The sequence below is a fragment of the Nelumbo lutea genome, chromosome 1, assembly GCF_056320005.1.
Source record: "Nelumbo lutea isolate HS-2025 chromosome 1, American lotus-T2T, whole genome shotgun sequence".
In the NCBI taxonomy this organism is placed as follows: Eukaryota; Viridiplantae; Streptophyta; class Magnoliopsida; order Proteales; family Nelumbonaceae; genus Nelumbo; species Nelumbo lutea.
In genome coordinates, this window is record NC_142684.1 from 82,797,223 (window position 1) to 82,814,376 (window position 17,154).

The 17,154-nt window shown below is 37.1% G+C and overlaps 1 protein-coding gene across 1 annotated transcript; it reads right to left on the bottom strand.

The window, feature by feature from the left end:
* Window positions 1–2,126: 2,126 nt before the first annotated feature.
* Window positions 2,127–2,941, bottom strand: LOC148875749 (uncharacterized). The gene is made up of 2 exons (XM_088941920.1): window positions 2,606–2,941; window positions 2,127–2,325 (listed from the first exon to the last, which is right to left on the bottom strand). The coding sequence occupies exon 1, from the start codon at window positions 2,813–2,815 to the stop codon at window positions 2,609–2,611; it is 207 nt and encodes a 68-aa protein (XP_088798046.1). The 5' UTR covers window positions 2,816–2,941; the 3' UTR covers window positions 2,127–2,325; window positions 2,606–2,608.
* Window positions 2,942–17,154: the final 14,213 nt, after the last annotated feature.

Sequence of the window (17,154 nt, forward strand, 5' to 3'; positions counted from 1 at the left end):
AGCCTCGGGGTGTCCGGAGATGGATCGGTGCGCTCTTGTCTGGGAGTGGCCCGAGGTCCATTGGGGGGAGTTCGGGCCTTAAGGGAGGTCAGGGTGCCCCAAACTCGGGCCCCCCCGAAGTGCCTTAACCCTGAGGAGGAGGTGCGGGTAAGGCGGCTTTCGGCGAGTAGTTTACCCAACGAGTTACTGAGCTGAACTTGGTGGGACCTTCCCCCCGAGTTGTTCTCACGCCCATTGCGCTGTCATGCTGAGTCACTATTTGAGCAAGGTCGCACCCACGTGTACCCGTGCTGCGAGGTCGGGCCAAATCACCCTCTATCAATAATTATTAGGGAAAATTCCCGATTAGTACCTATACTTTGGGCCTAGTGCCACTTTGGTCCTCGAACTTTAAAATGCGACAATTCAGTACCCAAACTTTTAAAATGTGATAACCTAGTACCCATCGTTAACCAATCGTTAAGTGGCATTTGAAAAAGACACAAATGCCCTTCAAGTGTTATTTAATTTTTTTTATCAACCATCTAAGCGTTGACAAAAAAATAACAGCATTTAGATCCTTGCTTTTTCCATTTAAGAAAGGTTAGGGTCATGCTTGAGTGGGCATTCTGGTGACCCCAACTTTCTTGAATAGAAGAGGCAATGATCTGAAACCGATAATTTTTTGTCAATGTTTTGATGGCTGATAAAGAAAATTAGATGGTATTCGAAGGTCATTTGTGTCTTTTTCAAATGCCATTTAACGACTGGTTAACAACTAATTAACAACATGTACTGGATTGCCATGTTTTGAAAGTTCGGGCACTAAATTATCGCATTTTAACGTTTGGGGACCAAAGTCAAAGTGACACTAGGCCCAAATTACATAGTACTAATCGGGAATTTTCCCTAATTATAAAACATGAATTTCAGGAATTTTCCCTAATTATAAAACGAGAATTTGAGGAGCAAAGATGTGGTTGTAACTAGACCTGTTCATGGGTCGGGCTTTCACTCTATATTAATAGATTTTTCTAAGGCCCGAGCTCGAGCCCAACTCGACCATCGGGCCTACAACTTGGGCCCAAGCTCGCCCCTCATAAATAACTCAAAGCCCGGGCCTAGGCCCGAGCTCGAAATTTAGCCCATAGTGTTACTACTGCTGAAGTGGCTGAATATATATATATATATATATATATATATATATATATAGAGAGAGAGAGAGAGAGAGAGAGAGAGAGAGAGAGAGAGAGAGAGATCATAAAGAAAAGAATAAAAAATGTATATATTAAATTATAAATATATATTCTAATACATATTATATTATTTATATATAAAATACATATTATATATTTTATAAAATATAAAATTCTGAATCAGATTGGGCCGAACTTTTTTGACAAATCCCAAACTCGGCCTGAAACACAATTGGACTTATTGTGTTAGGCCCGAGGTCAAATCGAAAGGCCTAATTACATGACCAAGCCCGATTGGGATGTGGGCCGGGCCATCTGACTACCCGGCCCATCAACACGTCTAGTTGTAACATGTGCATCTCGAAACCAATAAAATTAAGAAGAATTCTTGTTTTTGACGGAACGACCCAATGCTTGTGAGTATCATGAATATATTCAACCATCCAATAACCCGTATCACGCGCTGGACTGTTTATGCATGCTTGATTCACATTCACCTACCAAACAAAATAAACAATAGTGGTATCGATATGTTTTAATTAAGATTCTATTGGTTTTCACTTACCTGCGTAAGTGAGTTTATACGGGCAAATAATTATCAGATAAAACTTGTTGGGATAAGTTTGATTTCGGCATAGGCGAGAGGAAGAGAGCATTTGAATACCCACCATACTCCTCGATATCTTCACAGTTCATTTACCGTGAGATCCAATGTAGAAGCAAATTAATGAACACAAAGATCCTGGTCAATTAATTAACCTGTTGAGGTCTAAGGAAAACCCTGTTATATATATGCCGGGCGCGGGCGTCATCACGTCTCCTGGCTAGAGTACTATAACCGTATAGTGTAGAGTGTATACCAGGCATTCTAATCATCTTCTACAGCTCCAAATAAAGTTACTCAACTTCGTCTCGTCGTTGTCGTATATGGACCATGCACGCTCTCCTATGTGGAACTGGAACCTGACTATTTAAAAATTAATACCGGGTGATCCATCGCAATTGCATACAAGATACAACTGTTATTGGAATATTTTAATTTATCACAGAGCACTGCAGGGCGCTACTTCGGAGTTTCAGTTCGTTCTTCCTGCTATCAACCGCCATGGTAAAGTTCAGTCCATCGAATCCATCAACCCTCTACGCTCTCCTGTGAATGTACACTTCCTTTTCTCAACGCAATACGGAAAATAACAAAGAAAGAGATAAGATGCTAATTAAGAAGAAGCATAAATTTTGTATTTTCGTTCCATATTTTCAGCAACAAACACTAAACACTAATTATATCTCTTCAAGTAGCCAAAACAGCCCTAGATTCAAGTCTTCAACTGTGTATATTATACATATACATATAGATCATACAACTCGATCGGAAGAAAAACAAAAGTAAGAGATTAAATTGGAATTATAGTAGAGCGACAGAGAGAAACATTTTATCTGTAAGATTTAAGAATGGCTCCGCAGAAAGTGCATATGATAGCTCGCCAGGATTTCCAGTAGAATGGAACGTAACAGAATCTGGTCGCCGTTCTCATATCGGCAACGCTGGCCCCACCTCCGCACCTCGAGCAGATTCCGGCCGCTGGTTTGCTGTTACACACCTCCCGCTTCTGATCCACAAGGAAACAAAAGAACACCATTGCTCCTTTGATCAGCCTCTACCTCTCTCTCTCTTTTTTTTTTTTGAGGAACGAAAGATGATAGTATGATACTAGTTAACAAGCCGGAACCGTTTGGCTGGACTTATGAGAGGCGACGAGTTAAATGTCGAGCTGGTTGTCTGCTACTCGTACACCGACTCTAACTTAGATGGTTGACAGGCCACTCGAGATGTGAAAGTAGTTCGATATTTATTCACTGTACTCTTCGCAAGTTCGCAGAAAACTCAACAACTGCTCGTCATGTCAACATTGCGTTGATGATGCCACGTGCATGTGTTATTTTTTTTAAACAAGAGGGTTAAATTGGTCCGCGCGCTTCAGGGACTAGGATGATAGGATCGTCCTGGGTGTATGAAGAGTGGGACTGGGATCGTCTGTCTTCCGAATTCAAGGTGAAACACGAACAGCCTCTATTACCTCATTGTAAGTGAAACAGAATAACGAAAGAAAAGAATAATGGAATCCTGTGAGCTGATTACGAAATCGACAAGCTTTTGAAGAAGATTAAAATATGCAAATCAAAAACAGAAGAAAAACCAAACCGTAGGGCTAGAGAGGAAAAAGGAGAAAATATATACCGAAAGAAATAGAAGTAAAATAAAAAATTTCGTTCACCACTTTCAGGGGAGATTATCAGAGGGTTTTTTTTTGGTGGAAATGGGTTAAAATTTTCACATGGTGGTATGTATAGATGTGAAGCCAAGATAAATGGGTCATTAACATATTAACGTATAGTGAAAATGTCAATGAAAATTCTTTAACAAGTATTTTATTTGATAAAAAAGGTCGAGGGATCTAAGGCTGGATTTTCATGATTTCAAAAACTTTCTTTTAAACAATTTCCTTGTAAAACTATACTTGAAAATATAAGAAAATTGTGTTTTAAGTGAAAATCGGTGGATGGAACCCACTAACTATTGCCCTTCTTTAAAATTTTCTTTTTTTTTGCCAATTGAATGCATATAAAAAATGAATTTTCTTTTCTTTTTTGTCTTTTCTGAATTTCTTTTAATTTCTTACGTCCTCTTTGCAACTAAACGGAGCCTATAGTGTATTCCTTTCATTTGATCCCTGATTTATACAAACTGCAATGAAAATGAAAGGAGCAATAGTCAGCTTTCAATGTTGACCATGCCGAAAAATAAAATATTGAAAAGATGATGAAAACGGGAGTTCACATCTCCGCCCTACAACGCATTACGGTACATCTCCGCCAAGTATTGACAGCATTTCCTGATAATAGCACCATCGGTTCTGGTACATCATCGGGGAGATGTTCCAAATATACAGCGGGAATGTGCTGTAGGGTGGGGCAGATATGTGGTTTCTGAAAACGGAGGGTGAAAACATTTTTCTCTCTGAACACACGTCTGTGAAGGAGAGAGAGAGAAATCACTCATACCAGCTACCTCAGTACTTCTGCAACTTTGCTGTTGCCAATGAGAGTATTCACAATTCTTTTTGTTTTGTTATGTTTGATTTGAAGAAAAATACAGAGAAAGGAAGGGAAAGATAGAGAAACTAGTCCTAATTTTTTCATTGTGACAGTAAATTAATTCATCAAAATTCAAGACAGAAAATATAAAAGGGGTGATCCATTGAATGTACTCATTGGCTAACCACAATCATTAATGAGGCATTTGCATCAGCGCCCACAAGAGGGCGCCCCCCCACAACCTCCCACATCACATTTCAGCTGTGTATTAAAAACATCTAATGATGATAAGTACAAGAAATGATGAAACATCATCTCGAGATGTTTCTGATGCATGGCTGGGATGTGTTATGGGACACTTCCTTGTAGGGGCTGTGTGAATTCACTAATGAGAGTTAGAAATTAAGGCTGTGTTGCAATGCAAATAAATTTTTATTGATACAAAACCATGACAATACAAATAACTTGAGTGTAAATTCTGATTTATTTTTGTTTCAAACTTTAGCTTATTTTGTTTGATTGCATTACAAATGAAATAAAATAAGACGTTAAGCAAAATAAGTTAAATTCAAAACAAAATTAAACAAGAATTTGCATTTTTTACATTTACACTCCCATACATTTTTACTAGTGCAAATAAATTTGCACTGCAACGACACAGTCTAAAGGAACAAATTAATCAAGTGGTTTATGGTTAATGTCATATAATGACAAATTTGACAGTTTAATTTATTATTTCTTAAGAGTATAAATATACAGGTACGTAGATGCATTGATATCGAAAGGAAAATTCAATGAAGGCTATGCGGAAAGCATTTTCTAAAGTACGCGTTTCATTGATTTTGCTAGGATGGAAACATAATGTAGTAGGTCGTTATATTATATACGTGGAGCTGCGCCGTTTACAGTTACAGAGACGATAAATAGCTGAATGAGACCAGACAAACAACCAAAGTCTACTCCCACCTGGTGTCAACTTTGCTTAATTTAGACTAAAAGAGATTCATTTATCCTTCATTCATGGGATACGTAGTAAAATTTCAGCTCGAAAAATCTTGCCATATATTCACGGTTGTTAAGTAAAGCCTTTCTTTATGGGTATGCTTTGATGAGCTGTGTTGATTTTGAAGCTTGAATTGGCCATTGAAAATAACGAATTCTCACACAGCGTACCTCACATTGATCTCATACGCATATTTCACCATATTTTATGGGAAATGTTTCTAATACACGGTGAAATATGCATATGAACCGGTGTAAAGTTTGCTGTGTGAGGAGAGATCCTAATTCAAAAATAACACTGATGAAAAGGGTTTTTCATGGATAAGTTGTATACGTTTGCATTTGTCATTCCTTATTTTAAGGACTTATTGATTTTTTATAATTAAATTATCTTTATGAATACTGAGTTTTTAACCGCAGAAAATGTCAAATATATGGTAGGTAGGAATTTATTTGACCAAGATGGAGGTACAATCTATAAGTTTGACTGTTTCGACCAATGCCTGATTAGTATACCCAAAATCACAGTACATCTCTACTCTCTGGTTTGGTTACCACTACTCTTGAGTCTTGACCAACTCCCTAGTCTCTCTAATATCAATGGCCCAGACGAGAGATTTTACCATTCAGTAATAGTCGCATAGGAGATAATTGTGCCACGTTCGGCTTTTTCAATGATCAATATGGAGTTTCACAATTTTTAAGGGCCTGTTTGGTTTGTGGGAATATGGGGTTTAGAATTTGAATTGGTTGGACCATTCTGATTTTAATTGTTTGGTTGAATAGAATTATTATCATATTTCTATTTTTGGTGAAATGACATTTCAGCTGAGGGAATGGTCATTTCTTCCCCCTCCCTTGAGAAGAAAAATCTATTTCAACTGATTCCAATTTCTGTCTGAACCAAACAGACTATAAGAATAGATCATTCAAATTCTGATTCTAACTGATTTTGATTCCAATTCTAATTTCAACTGTGAATAAAACGGACCTTAAGTTGTGTGTCACGTTCAGTATTTTCAATTTCAAAGAAAAATAAATACATGCATTCAACCATACAAGTGAGGTTAGTGTCGTTGAAAGCGCACCATGATGTGGATTAATGGTTTGGGCCTTCACATCGTGTTTGATTGTTGACAACACCCGTTAAAGTAAAGGCTAAAGGGTTCGAAAAATATTCTCTCCGAAAAACAATTGATCAAACTAGAATCGTGATAGCGAATCACATGATATTTATCAAAAGTTATAGATGGGTTGGGTTGGGTCGGTTTTGTGAAAACTTAAATGTGCCCGACTTAAAATCTGAACTTGAAGCTGTGTAAAAACGGTAACTTGGGCCAACCGAGTTGCATGCTCAAAAAGCTCCCAAAAGTTTTCTTTATCTGTCCGGCTGCTGCGCTGTTGTTATACTTAAGGCTAACTGTGAACAACCCTTTTACGCTCTATATATTTGCATTCACGATTATTTGCATTGTTTTACACTCTACCATTTTTATATGGCTTCGAATTTGGATTTTAAGTCAGGCACATTTAAATTTATAGGTGTAAATCGGGCCATGCCGCCTGTGGCCCAACACAGCACAGCACAATAGCTCGCGGGCTATGTCAAGCTTGGCACTATGGTCCATGCCATGTTGGGCCTGGGGTTTTAGGTCTATGGGCCGGGCTGGCATGACCTAGCCTGCAGCCTGGCCCAACATGGCCCACAACATGACCCATATATATTATTTATATATTTTATATAATATATATAAATTATAATTATATAATAATATATAGTATATAATATATTAATAAAATAAATATTTTTTAATTTAATTATACTAATTTATTTAATTCTTGTATATATAAGAAATAGTTTACACAAAATTCATATAAAATTAAAATTTTAAGTTTTTTGTCTAGTTTTTTAAATAAATAGCTTTGAACCGATGCACGACCCGACTTGGTCCAAGGCTCGACGGGCCAGTGGGCCGTGTTGGGCAGACCCCCAAAATTTTCACTGGGGAGGGTGGCACGGCCGCACTTTGTGTAGATCACCCATGGGCCATGTTGTGCCGGCCCGACATGGCCCACTTTACACCTATTTAAATTTTCACAAAACCCCGATCCAACTCCCCATCCCATGTTTTTTTCACTAAAAAAATTAGTGAATAACTCTCTTTTACCCAATAGCCATGGTAATGTCTAATGTGGCATGTGGAAGAAGCTTTTAAATAGTCTACTCCAATGTTTTCAACCCATCATTGATTATGTGCTTCAACCATTCAAATAATTGTCACTTGACTAGGCTGCGTTTGGAAACGAAGCAAATGGAGTGTAAATCTCAATTCAGGGTAAATTTGCACTCCAATTCACTTTTTTCTATGTTTGGAAATATTACATTTTTGTATTGACAAATGACAAACCAATGCATATTTACATTGATAATAAGATGTAGACTCGGTTTGGAAGGAGTACAAATGCAAATTTGTAGAGTGCAATGTTAGACACTGTATGTCCTTAGCTCCAATCAGAATGATGTACCTTATGACATTTATTGTAAATGAATAAAGTACATATTTGATTCATGTTATTATGGTGTGTTTCTGTGTAGTATCCTTAAACTGGACACATATGAGACTCGTGTTAGTTTTGAATGTTCACAGCCGTTGGATAAGTCTGGGGAAATTTATCCTGCCAAGGTTGACACTGATGTGCCGCCAAGTTGGTTGGGGTAGCCTGTGTCAACTGCTAGGGTGAGACCTGAGGTATATGCAATGTAGGTTTACTTGAAACCCTGAACCAGACTGGAATTCCAATATTGCCTTGGACCTTGGTGATTAATGGGCAAAACTGAAAAGTTACATCTGACCCCTAGACTCGATTATGATACTGCACTAGATGATACTGCACTAGATGTCGGATTGGGCTGTCTTTGATATGCCAATTAGTAAGATCCTTAGAGGGGGTCAAAACATGGGTATATTGGGACAGTCTGAGAATTCATCTGAGTGGGTGATCATAGTGATAGGATTAGCCCCTTTGTCGGACAAAAGTAATGATCGGGGATGCATTCTCTTTGATGGAAACCAAGACTGCCGGCAACCAATTTCAACCATTGAAATTTGTTTTGCAAAATATATTTATATACGGATATACATATATATATATATATATATATATATATATATATGTATATATTATGGTTTCAAAATGTTTGCAAAATGTTTTAATTCCTGGGATCCATGTGAGTAGAGAGTGTAGCACTTTTCTTTGCAGCCGAGGGAGAGATCCTCTCTTGCCGGACAATGTTTGATCATTATGGGCTGAGAGGTTAAGTGCAAGACCATTGAGGATAATACTTGATGGGCTAATCTTGCATCTGCCCACATTCCTTGGGTTTTTATAAGGTGGCTTAGCCCAAGGACCACTTAGTGTAAGTGTTGGGCCCATTGAGAGCCCATGGTGATGGGCTCAGGGGTTCACTGTCCATAACAGTGAATTCGGTTAGGCCTTGTAACAGAGGCTAGGCTGAACTCATGTGACTGATGTGTAGATCAATGTTTGGGTCCCACGCTATACAAGGAAACCCAATTGGGCAGCAGTTTGGAATGTTAATGAGCACATAGACTTATTGGGCCTAAAGCCCATTTCGAACTGGTTTAATTTGATTAGTTAAAGAAGGGGCGGATTTGGGATTTGGATCAGTAGATAGGATAGGGAGTTATCCCTATCCACTCAGAGAGTCTAGATCCAAATAGAGATTTGGATCTGGAAAGCTCCTAATGAGATTATGAGGGCTGATCTAATATGCAGATAAGATAAGGGCTTATCCTTATCTTTTAAAGAGACTCCTGATCCAAATACAGATTTGGATTAGGAAACTCCTAATGAGATTAAAAGCTCTCTTTAAAGCTATAAAAGGAGGAGGGGGCGATCCATTCTACACATCATCTCTTCAGATCTTAGATCACAGAGAGAGAAGACAACAACAATGTGACTGCGCCATCTTCTCCCTACGTCCTCCTCCTATTGCCGCCATTGCCAGTTCGATCTCCATTCTTGTAGGAGCGATCAAGAAAAGTTCTTGATATTAGTCTTTGGAGAAAGACTGATTTGAAGTCGTGCTCACAGCCTCAATCGAGTTCTTGCTGAAGGATTCAGTTCTTAGGAAGAACACTGCTGATTCTGCTCTACCCTACACTGTGTCATCTTCAATAGGAGTAGTCTTTGGATATTTTTTTGGACGTGAACACCTTCATTGAGAGTTACTGCTACTCTGTATCAGGAAGAATACTACTGATTCTGGTTCGGTTCTTGGTTCAAGATTGATCATTGAAAATGCAGATTTTCTAAAACAGGGAATGTGATTCTCAGATGAGGAGAGAGAAATTTTTGAAATTTCGCCCAACCTACCTGCAGGGTTCGACCATCCATATGATGGATCTCTCATCCTTTCATGCAAAACCTTATATTTTGTATTATTTTGCATGTATTTGTACTCTTTCCAAATTGAGCCTAAAAGTATATCAACAAAAAAGAAGTAAATTTTTCATTCAAGTGGGCTTTTGATAAAAAAAAACACATATGCTTTATTGGAATTCACTATTTATATGAACCATTTTACACTACATATTTGCATCATTTCCATACGCAGCCTTAAGATATTGGGTCTGGTTTGCAAGAAACCTACCATTTAGTTAAAAACTGTTGACCTAGTAAAAAATCGTACAACCTAGGCAGTTGAATTGTTGATCCATTTGACCCAATCATCAAGTCACGGGTTGCACACTAAATGTATGTGTATACTTCCAGAGGTCATAACATTGTGCTTGGATGTCTAATTGGGGTGCTCATTTTTTTTTCTAATTTATTTGGGTAACTATTTGATATATATATACATCTCAGGACTCTATAGATGTCCTGCCCTGCTATTTTTGCAAAAACCTCTTTTTTGGCACCAAATTGCAATTTTTAGCATTTATTATAAATAAAAAATTAAAAAAATAGAAATATATATATATATATATATATATATATATATATTACATCTAAAAAATAATTATACATGTTTTATTGATAAAATACACACACACTATATAAATATATATATATATATATATATATATATATATATATATATATATATATATAAACATATGGTAATATGGTATGATCAGTTGACCTGTGGCAAGGAAAAAATAAAAAAATGGTTCTGTGAGTCGGTTTTTAAAACGTTGGTCCAATCAAATTTTCATACAAAATTCAGAATTTCAAACCAAATTTTTGGGATTTATTCCCATTACCATAATTTGGATCAAAATTTCGTGGCAAAATTTAAAACCATTGCTGGGATCATGTGGATACTATTGCTTTGTACACCAGAACAGCCCGAGCAGTGGGGACAAGAATGCATATGTATTGCACAAGTTAAATTGGGACCTGCTGCTCTGCAAGGTTACCATCCATTGCTGCCTCACAGACCGTGCCTCACACTGTACACTTATGCCACACAGTTGAAATATCTCCATAATTGTAAATTTTTATTTATGGGAAGATGTTCTCACTACATGATCCGAATTCCTGTTATGAACCCATGACCACATAGTAGGGAATAGGCGCCTTGACCTGTCAAATAGATACTTTGACAAGCTGATGTATAACCCATCTGAATGAATATAGATCCTCTTATATAAGCATGCCAAATAATCAATTCATCTCAAAGAACGGTTTAACTTAAATGCTTAAGCTGTTAGTCATCTTAATAGTTATGTGTGTTCTCTAACATGCCCTCAGCCTATTCGGCTGACGCTGTATGTTTTTCCAAAATTAAAATTTGCTTTTAATTTTCACCTTCTCAACACGAAAAATATCTAAATTGAACAAAAAAATACAAAATTAGAATTATTATCCAAATAGGAAGAACAGGCCTTTGGTAGTCTTCTTGAAATTAATAATTTTTATTTGTGTTTAATAACATAAAAGATAAGAAAAGATATTTTGCTTTTCCTGGTGGACTCCAAAGGATTAATTTATTTCCAAGCTTTAAGCTATCGAAGTCTTATGGTAAACAAAACCCAAAGACTGCAAAGGTGTCAAGTATTAATTCAAGTACCAACAATGAACTCTTGTTAGTTGCTATCAGAAATGAAATGGGGACCAGGATTTGCTCACACATCACACATCACACATCACACACCACAGTGCCTGCATTAAAAACATATTCTGTGATTATTTACAGGAAATGTTAATAATGCATGGTGGGATATGCGTGAGGTTGTTGTGAGGCGCCCTGCGGGAGGAGTAGATTCGAAATCGCTGTTGATGTATTTTCATTTTGAATAAACAACACACAAGCAGTAGCATTAGCACAACCTTTGGTACACGTAACAAGATTGATCTACATGTTTCCAGGCAACTGGATGGGTCTGGTGAGGTTAGGGTCCAAAGACTTGACAGACAGACAGATCGGTGGGAGTAATTTATGCTGTACTGTAGCTAAGCTTCTGGGCTTCTAGTACCTGTGTACCTGAGATGTGAATGGGCGGGCACATGCCAGTATGCTACTAAGCCACAGTGTCGGCCGGTCACAGTAGGACTGACGTACGTGATTGTTCGATATTATATGTTTCAATCACGGTGGTTGGCATTCAATTTAACAGGTTTCAATCAGCCTCAACTGATATAAGGTGGAATTTGGTTGAGTCTGTGTTTAAGATGTAGTGGTGAGAGTACCTAGTACACCTGTACACGCTTGTTTCCTTGAAAGTTGAAACACCTCCCATGGTGAGAGTAGTACATCCTTGTTTCCACCCCAACTGTATTGTTATTTATATTCTAGGGTTTATCCATGTGAATTGGGTGTTTTAAGAAATATCCAATCTGCAATAAACTATATTTGTAAAATGAGCTACAAAACCTAATGAGGAGCAAGTAATACATCGATCAGTGGGTAAGTTGATTTTTGTAGCAGAATCAGAGTTGAAAATTACCCAAGATTATTCGGCTAAGTTAGACAGACTATGCTGCCATAGGGCTCTTGCTCCCTTATGGATTTCTTTGAAATAGTAACAGTGCTGAAGGTACGATTCTAGTAATTAATGTGTTGCATGCAGATAAGGATGTAAATGCATAGGATTGGATAGTATGTTGGATCCGATTTGATTCAAATATATATTCGGATCTAATAGGACTCGATTTGAATTCGAATTTTATTGGTAAGTTAAATCATCGGATATGATCCAACCTGACTTATTTTCTTTAAAAATTAATAAAATATTCAAAGAAAAAAAATACTAATTTAGATAAAGTAAAAACAAAAATACATGTATTTTTTAATTTCTTTGTCATATATATACATGTTTTTAATAAAAAAAATAAATAATATAACAAATTTATAAAAATATATTTATAAATAAATAGCATATATGTCATTTATATATGTTTATAAATATATAATATATATCAGATCGGATAAGGGGGTGATCCGAATCCGAAGATTTGAACAGGGGTGATTGAATTCAACCAAATAGGATCGAATCATGACCCAATCCATTTGCACCCCTACATGCAGAGAACCTGTATGAATATGGGCTGCCATTTTTTTAACATGTATGCGATTCAAAGGGGTGATACTCATAGTTTGCAAAATAGTTTCAAATTCATGATTTGAACCAAGCCATCTCTGGGAATGGTGTTAACATATTTGAAAAGGGCCTTTAGGGTTTGTTTGTCTTTTAGATTTTGAGAGGGAAAAAGTTGTGAATGGGATTTTGGTTACCATTTATTGGGATTGTGTTTTATTTTATAATCACTGGATTAATTTTAATCTAACTGTTGGTGTGGTCCCTCTTTAGGTTAAAGAGGTTTTACATATAAAAGATTTCTTTTGTATGTAGGGTTAGGGCTTTTGGAGAAAAGGTGTGAGAGAAAAATACAAAGTGCTCTTGGTGTGAGAATAGGATTTTTCTCTTGTTTTTATTCTTTGGGTTGAGAGGAAAGGGAGAACAGGTGTACAGGGGTTAAGGGTTGGATTGGGCTGCAAGCCGCAAGGTGCTTGTATTGTTTCTTTGTTTTTTTTCATAGTGAAGAACAAATTTCGTCTCTCCCGTGGATGTAGGCATCAAGGCCGAACCACGTAGACCATTGTGTTCTTTGTAGTGCTTGTTTTTATTTGTCTTTACTTGGATTTCATCATTTTTGCTACTATTAGATTTCTCATGGTTGCTATTTCAAATATCTTGTAATTTTATATTGTGGGTGGTTGTTGTGTGGCCCCAACAAAGTGGTATCCGAGCTCCCAGGTTAGTGTTTACAAGGTATTTGTAAAAATTGCTTGAAAAATAATGGCAACAAAAGGTATACGTTATCAGTTCTAAATTGAGAGATTTGATGGCAAAAGCAATTTTTGCCTATGGCAAAGAAGGGTAAAGGATGTCTTGGTTCAACAAAACATGGCTAGAGCATTGAAGGGAAAGGATGGGAATCCAGAAGACATGAAGGATGCTGATTGGGAGGACAACGAGTCAAGGTGTGTTAGTACGATTAAGTTGCTCCTAGCTGATAGCGTTATGTTTAACATTATGGAAGAAGATTCTGCGCTGGAATTGTGGGATAAGCTGGAGAAGTTTTATTTGGAAAAAAGTTTGACTACAAAACTATAGTTGAAGAGGCAGTTGTATGGGTTGAAGATGGAAGAATGTGAGAATCTCTTGGAACACCTAAATGTGTTCAATAGTATCTTGGATCAATTAGGGAAGTTGATGTTAAGGTGGAGGAAGAAGACAATGCCCTTTTGCTTTTTACCTCACTTCCTAATTCGTATGAAAACTTGGTGTCAACATTGTTGTACGGGAAAGATACAGAGAAGCTGGAAGAAGTTACTACGACTCTTTTATCAAATGAGGTTAGGAGGAAGCCCAAGTATAAGAGCGGGCAAAATTCTGCATTGGTTACGCTAGAAATGGATTGAAAAGGAAAGTCGTTTGACAGGGGGTCTAACAGTAGTAGGTTTACATCCAAAGCTAAGGAAAAGGGCAAGATACAATGTTATAGATGCAAAGAATTAGGTCACATGAAGAGAGATTGTCCTGCACAAAAAAGGAGTGGGGATAAATTTGAAAGTGTGGCAATTGCATCTGATGATGATAGAAATGTTCTCACAGTCTTCGAAGATATGTGCAATTTTTCTTCAAATGAGTGGCTTTTAGATTCTGGATGTTCTATGTATATTTGCTCTATGAAGGAATATTCTGACACGTTCCAAGATAGGAAGATAGGTTTTGTCTCCTTGGGTGATGGATCTATGTATAACATTGGGACAATGAAAATCAAAATGTTTGATGAAGTGGTTTACACTTTAGGTGGTATGGCATATATATGTCCCAAAAATGTGTAGGAATCTAATATCACTAAGTCGATTAGACTCCAAGGGATGCAAGGTTTTTGCTGTAGGTGGAGCTATGAAAATCACACATGGTGGCATGGTCCTGATGAAAGGAGAAAAATGCAAGGGTTTGTATCATCTAGTTGGTAGAACAGTGGTTCTCAAGACCTCGATGGGATGTTAGAAACGGAATGCTTAATGTAATGTGGCCAAATGGAGGGTCTCTTTTGCGAATAGAGTAAAGACAAGTGTTGTAAGTTTCCAAGGTATAGAAAATGGTGAGAGGAAGATTCCTATTGGAAGAGAGGAATGATCGAGGTTCCTCTCTGAAGTTAACTAGGATAGTTAGCTTAGGTACAATTACATAGGTACATTGGTCGTTTTGTTTGAATTAGGTGGAGTCAAGATCGAGTGATTCATGTTATGTGTAGCTGCTAGTAGTATTTTACAAGGCCAATGGAGGTCTATGGTATTTGCAAAAATGTAGAGGCACATATAATATATCTCTAAGGTGGTTGAAAAATAAGCCAAAGTGGAGATTGTTGGGATTGTGTCTTATTTTACAACCGCTGGATTAATTTTAATCTAACGTTTAGTGTGATCCCTCTTTAGGTTAAAGAGGTTTTACATATAAAATCTTTCTTTTGTATATAGGGCTTTTGGAGAGAATGTGTGAGAGAAAAATATAGAGTGCTCTTGGTGTGTGAGTGGGTTTTTTCTATTGTTTTTGTTTTTCGACTTGAGAGGAAAGGGAGAACGGGTGTACAAGGGTTAAGGGTTGGTTTGGGCTCCAAGCCACAAGGTATTTATATTTTTTCTCAGATTTCTTTCATAGTGATGAATAGGTTTCGTCTCTCCCGTGGACGTAGGCAGTTAGGCCGAATCACATAAACCTTTGTGTTCTTTGTGGTGCTTGTTTTTATTTGTCTTTGCTTGGATTAATCATTTTTGCTACTATTAGATTTGTCGTGGTTTCTATTTCAAATACCTTGTAATTTTATACTATGGATGGTTATTGTGAGGCCCCAACACCATTGATTAAGAAACTCATGTTCTTTTTTCAAATTTATATGGGGATCAGGGAAAATTTATTTTCTTATTCTCATCTAGGAAAAGTTGTCAAAACTTGGATGGAATAAAAATGCCCCTTTTAATAATGGATTTTTATTGCTAACACAGCCATTGTCTCATTTACCTGGGAAATAAAAGAATATGTTTGGATCAGTAACCTGCCGAAAAGCGAATGGGGCCTTAGTCTTAAATCCCAGTATTTTGTATTTTGTAGAAATAGGGGTGCCAATTGGACTAGATTTAGTCCAATCTGATCCAGTCCAATGTCAATCCATTACAAATGGACCAGGTCCAATCCAATCCAATAAATATTTTAGACCAATCCAATTCAATGTTTGGATCATCCAATATGTTCAAATTTGTTTTAATCTAGATTGGTTCTAACTCAAACCTGGTCCATTGGAACCTATATTCTTCTCTTCTATCAATGGATCAGATATTGGATCAATCCAACCCTAACCAATATAAATTCATTATGGATAGACCAGGTCCAATCCAATCCAATAAATACTTTGAACCATTAAATCTGGACTGGTCCAATTCAATATGTCTTATTGGTCCATCCAATATGTCCAAATTGATTTTGGTTTGGATGGGGTCCCATCCAAAACCGATCCCCCATAGGCAAAAAATATGACTCCTAATGAAGAACACTAGCAAAGTGGCAAGACAGGACTCTTGTAGCTAAATACAAATAGTTGGGATTAAGTTGAGTTGATGAATGTTTTTAGCTGAGTTGATGAGTCGAGTTCATTTACACATGGAATGCAAGCCAATGTATGAAAAAACATTTTTATGTTTAGTATGTGTTTGAAATCGTGGGCGTTTATTGTCTAAACGTTTTATACTTGATTTGTTTGGAAAATTGAGAAAAGCAATAATGAACCCGCTTATTGACACTTAGGCGCCTAATGGCACCACATCAGTAAAATAGTGAATAAATGCCTACCCATTTGGGGAAGCTCTAAAATGAAGGTTCCCCCAACCATAGGCACACACATAAACCGAAGCCCACTTTTGCAAGTCCCTATGCGTATGGATTCACATAATGGGGGAAATGCTAAAGTGGCGCCTATGTGGTTGCATTTATTTAATAAATGCCCACGGTTCCAAACACCCTCTTAATTTCACCTCATCAGATTCAAAGCACCCCTCAATTAGGTTGTTTCTTCTGTTGTAATCTTGGCTTGTAGGCACTTTTGATGCAATAAAGCTTACTCTTTTACCAAAAAAATTATTATAAAATATCATGTTAGTGAGATTATCCAAGATACTTAGGCCCTATTTGGTTTGTGGGAGTAAGGGTTTGGAATCGGAATCAGAACGGGCTATTCCAATTCCAATTGTTTGGTTGAGCGGAATCGGAACCCCATCCTCATTCATGTTGGAATGGCATTCCCCCATTTGAGGGAATGACCCAGTGTTGGAAGCAAAGTTTTTAAC

Excerpts from the sequence above, each read along its gene's own strand:
- LOC148875749 (XM_088941920.1), bottom strand. The coding sequence starts at position 2,815 with ATGGTGTTCTTTTGTTTCCTTGTGGATCAGAAGCGGGAGGTGTGTAAC.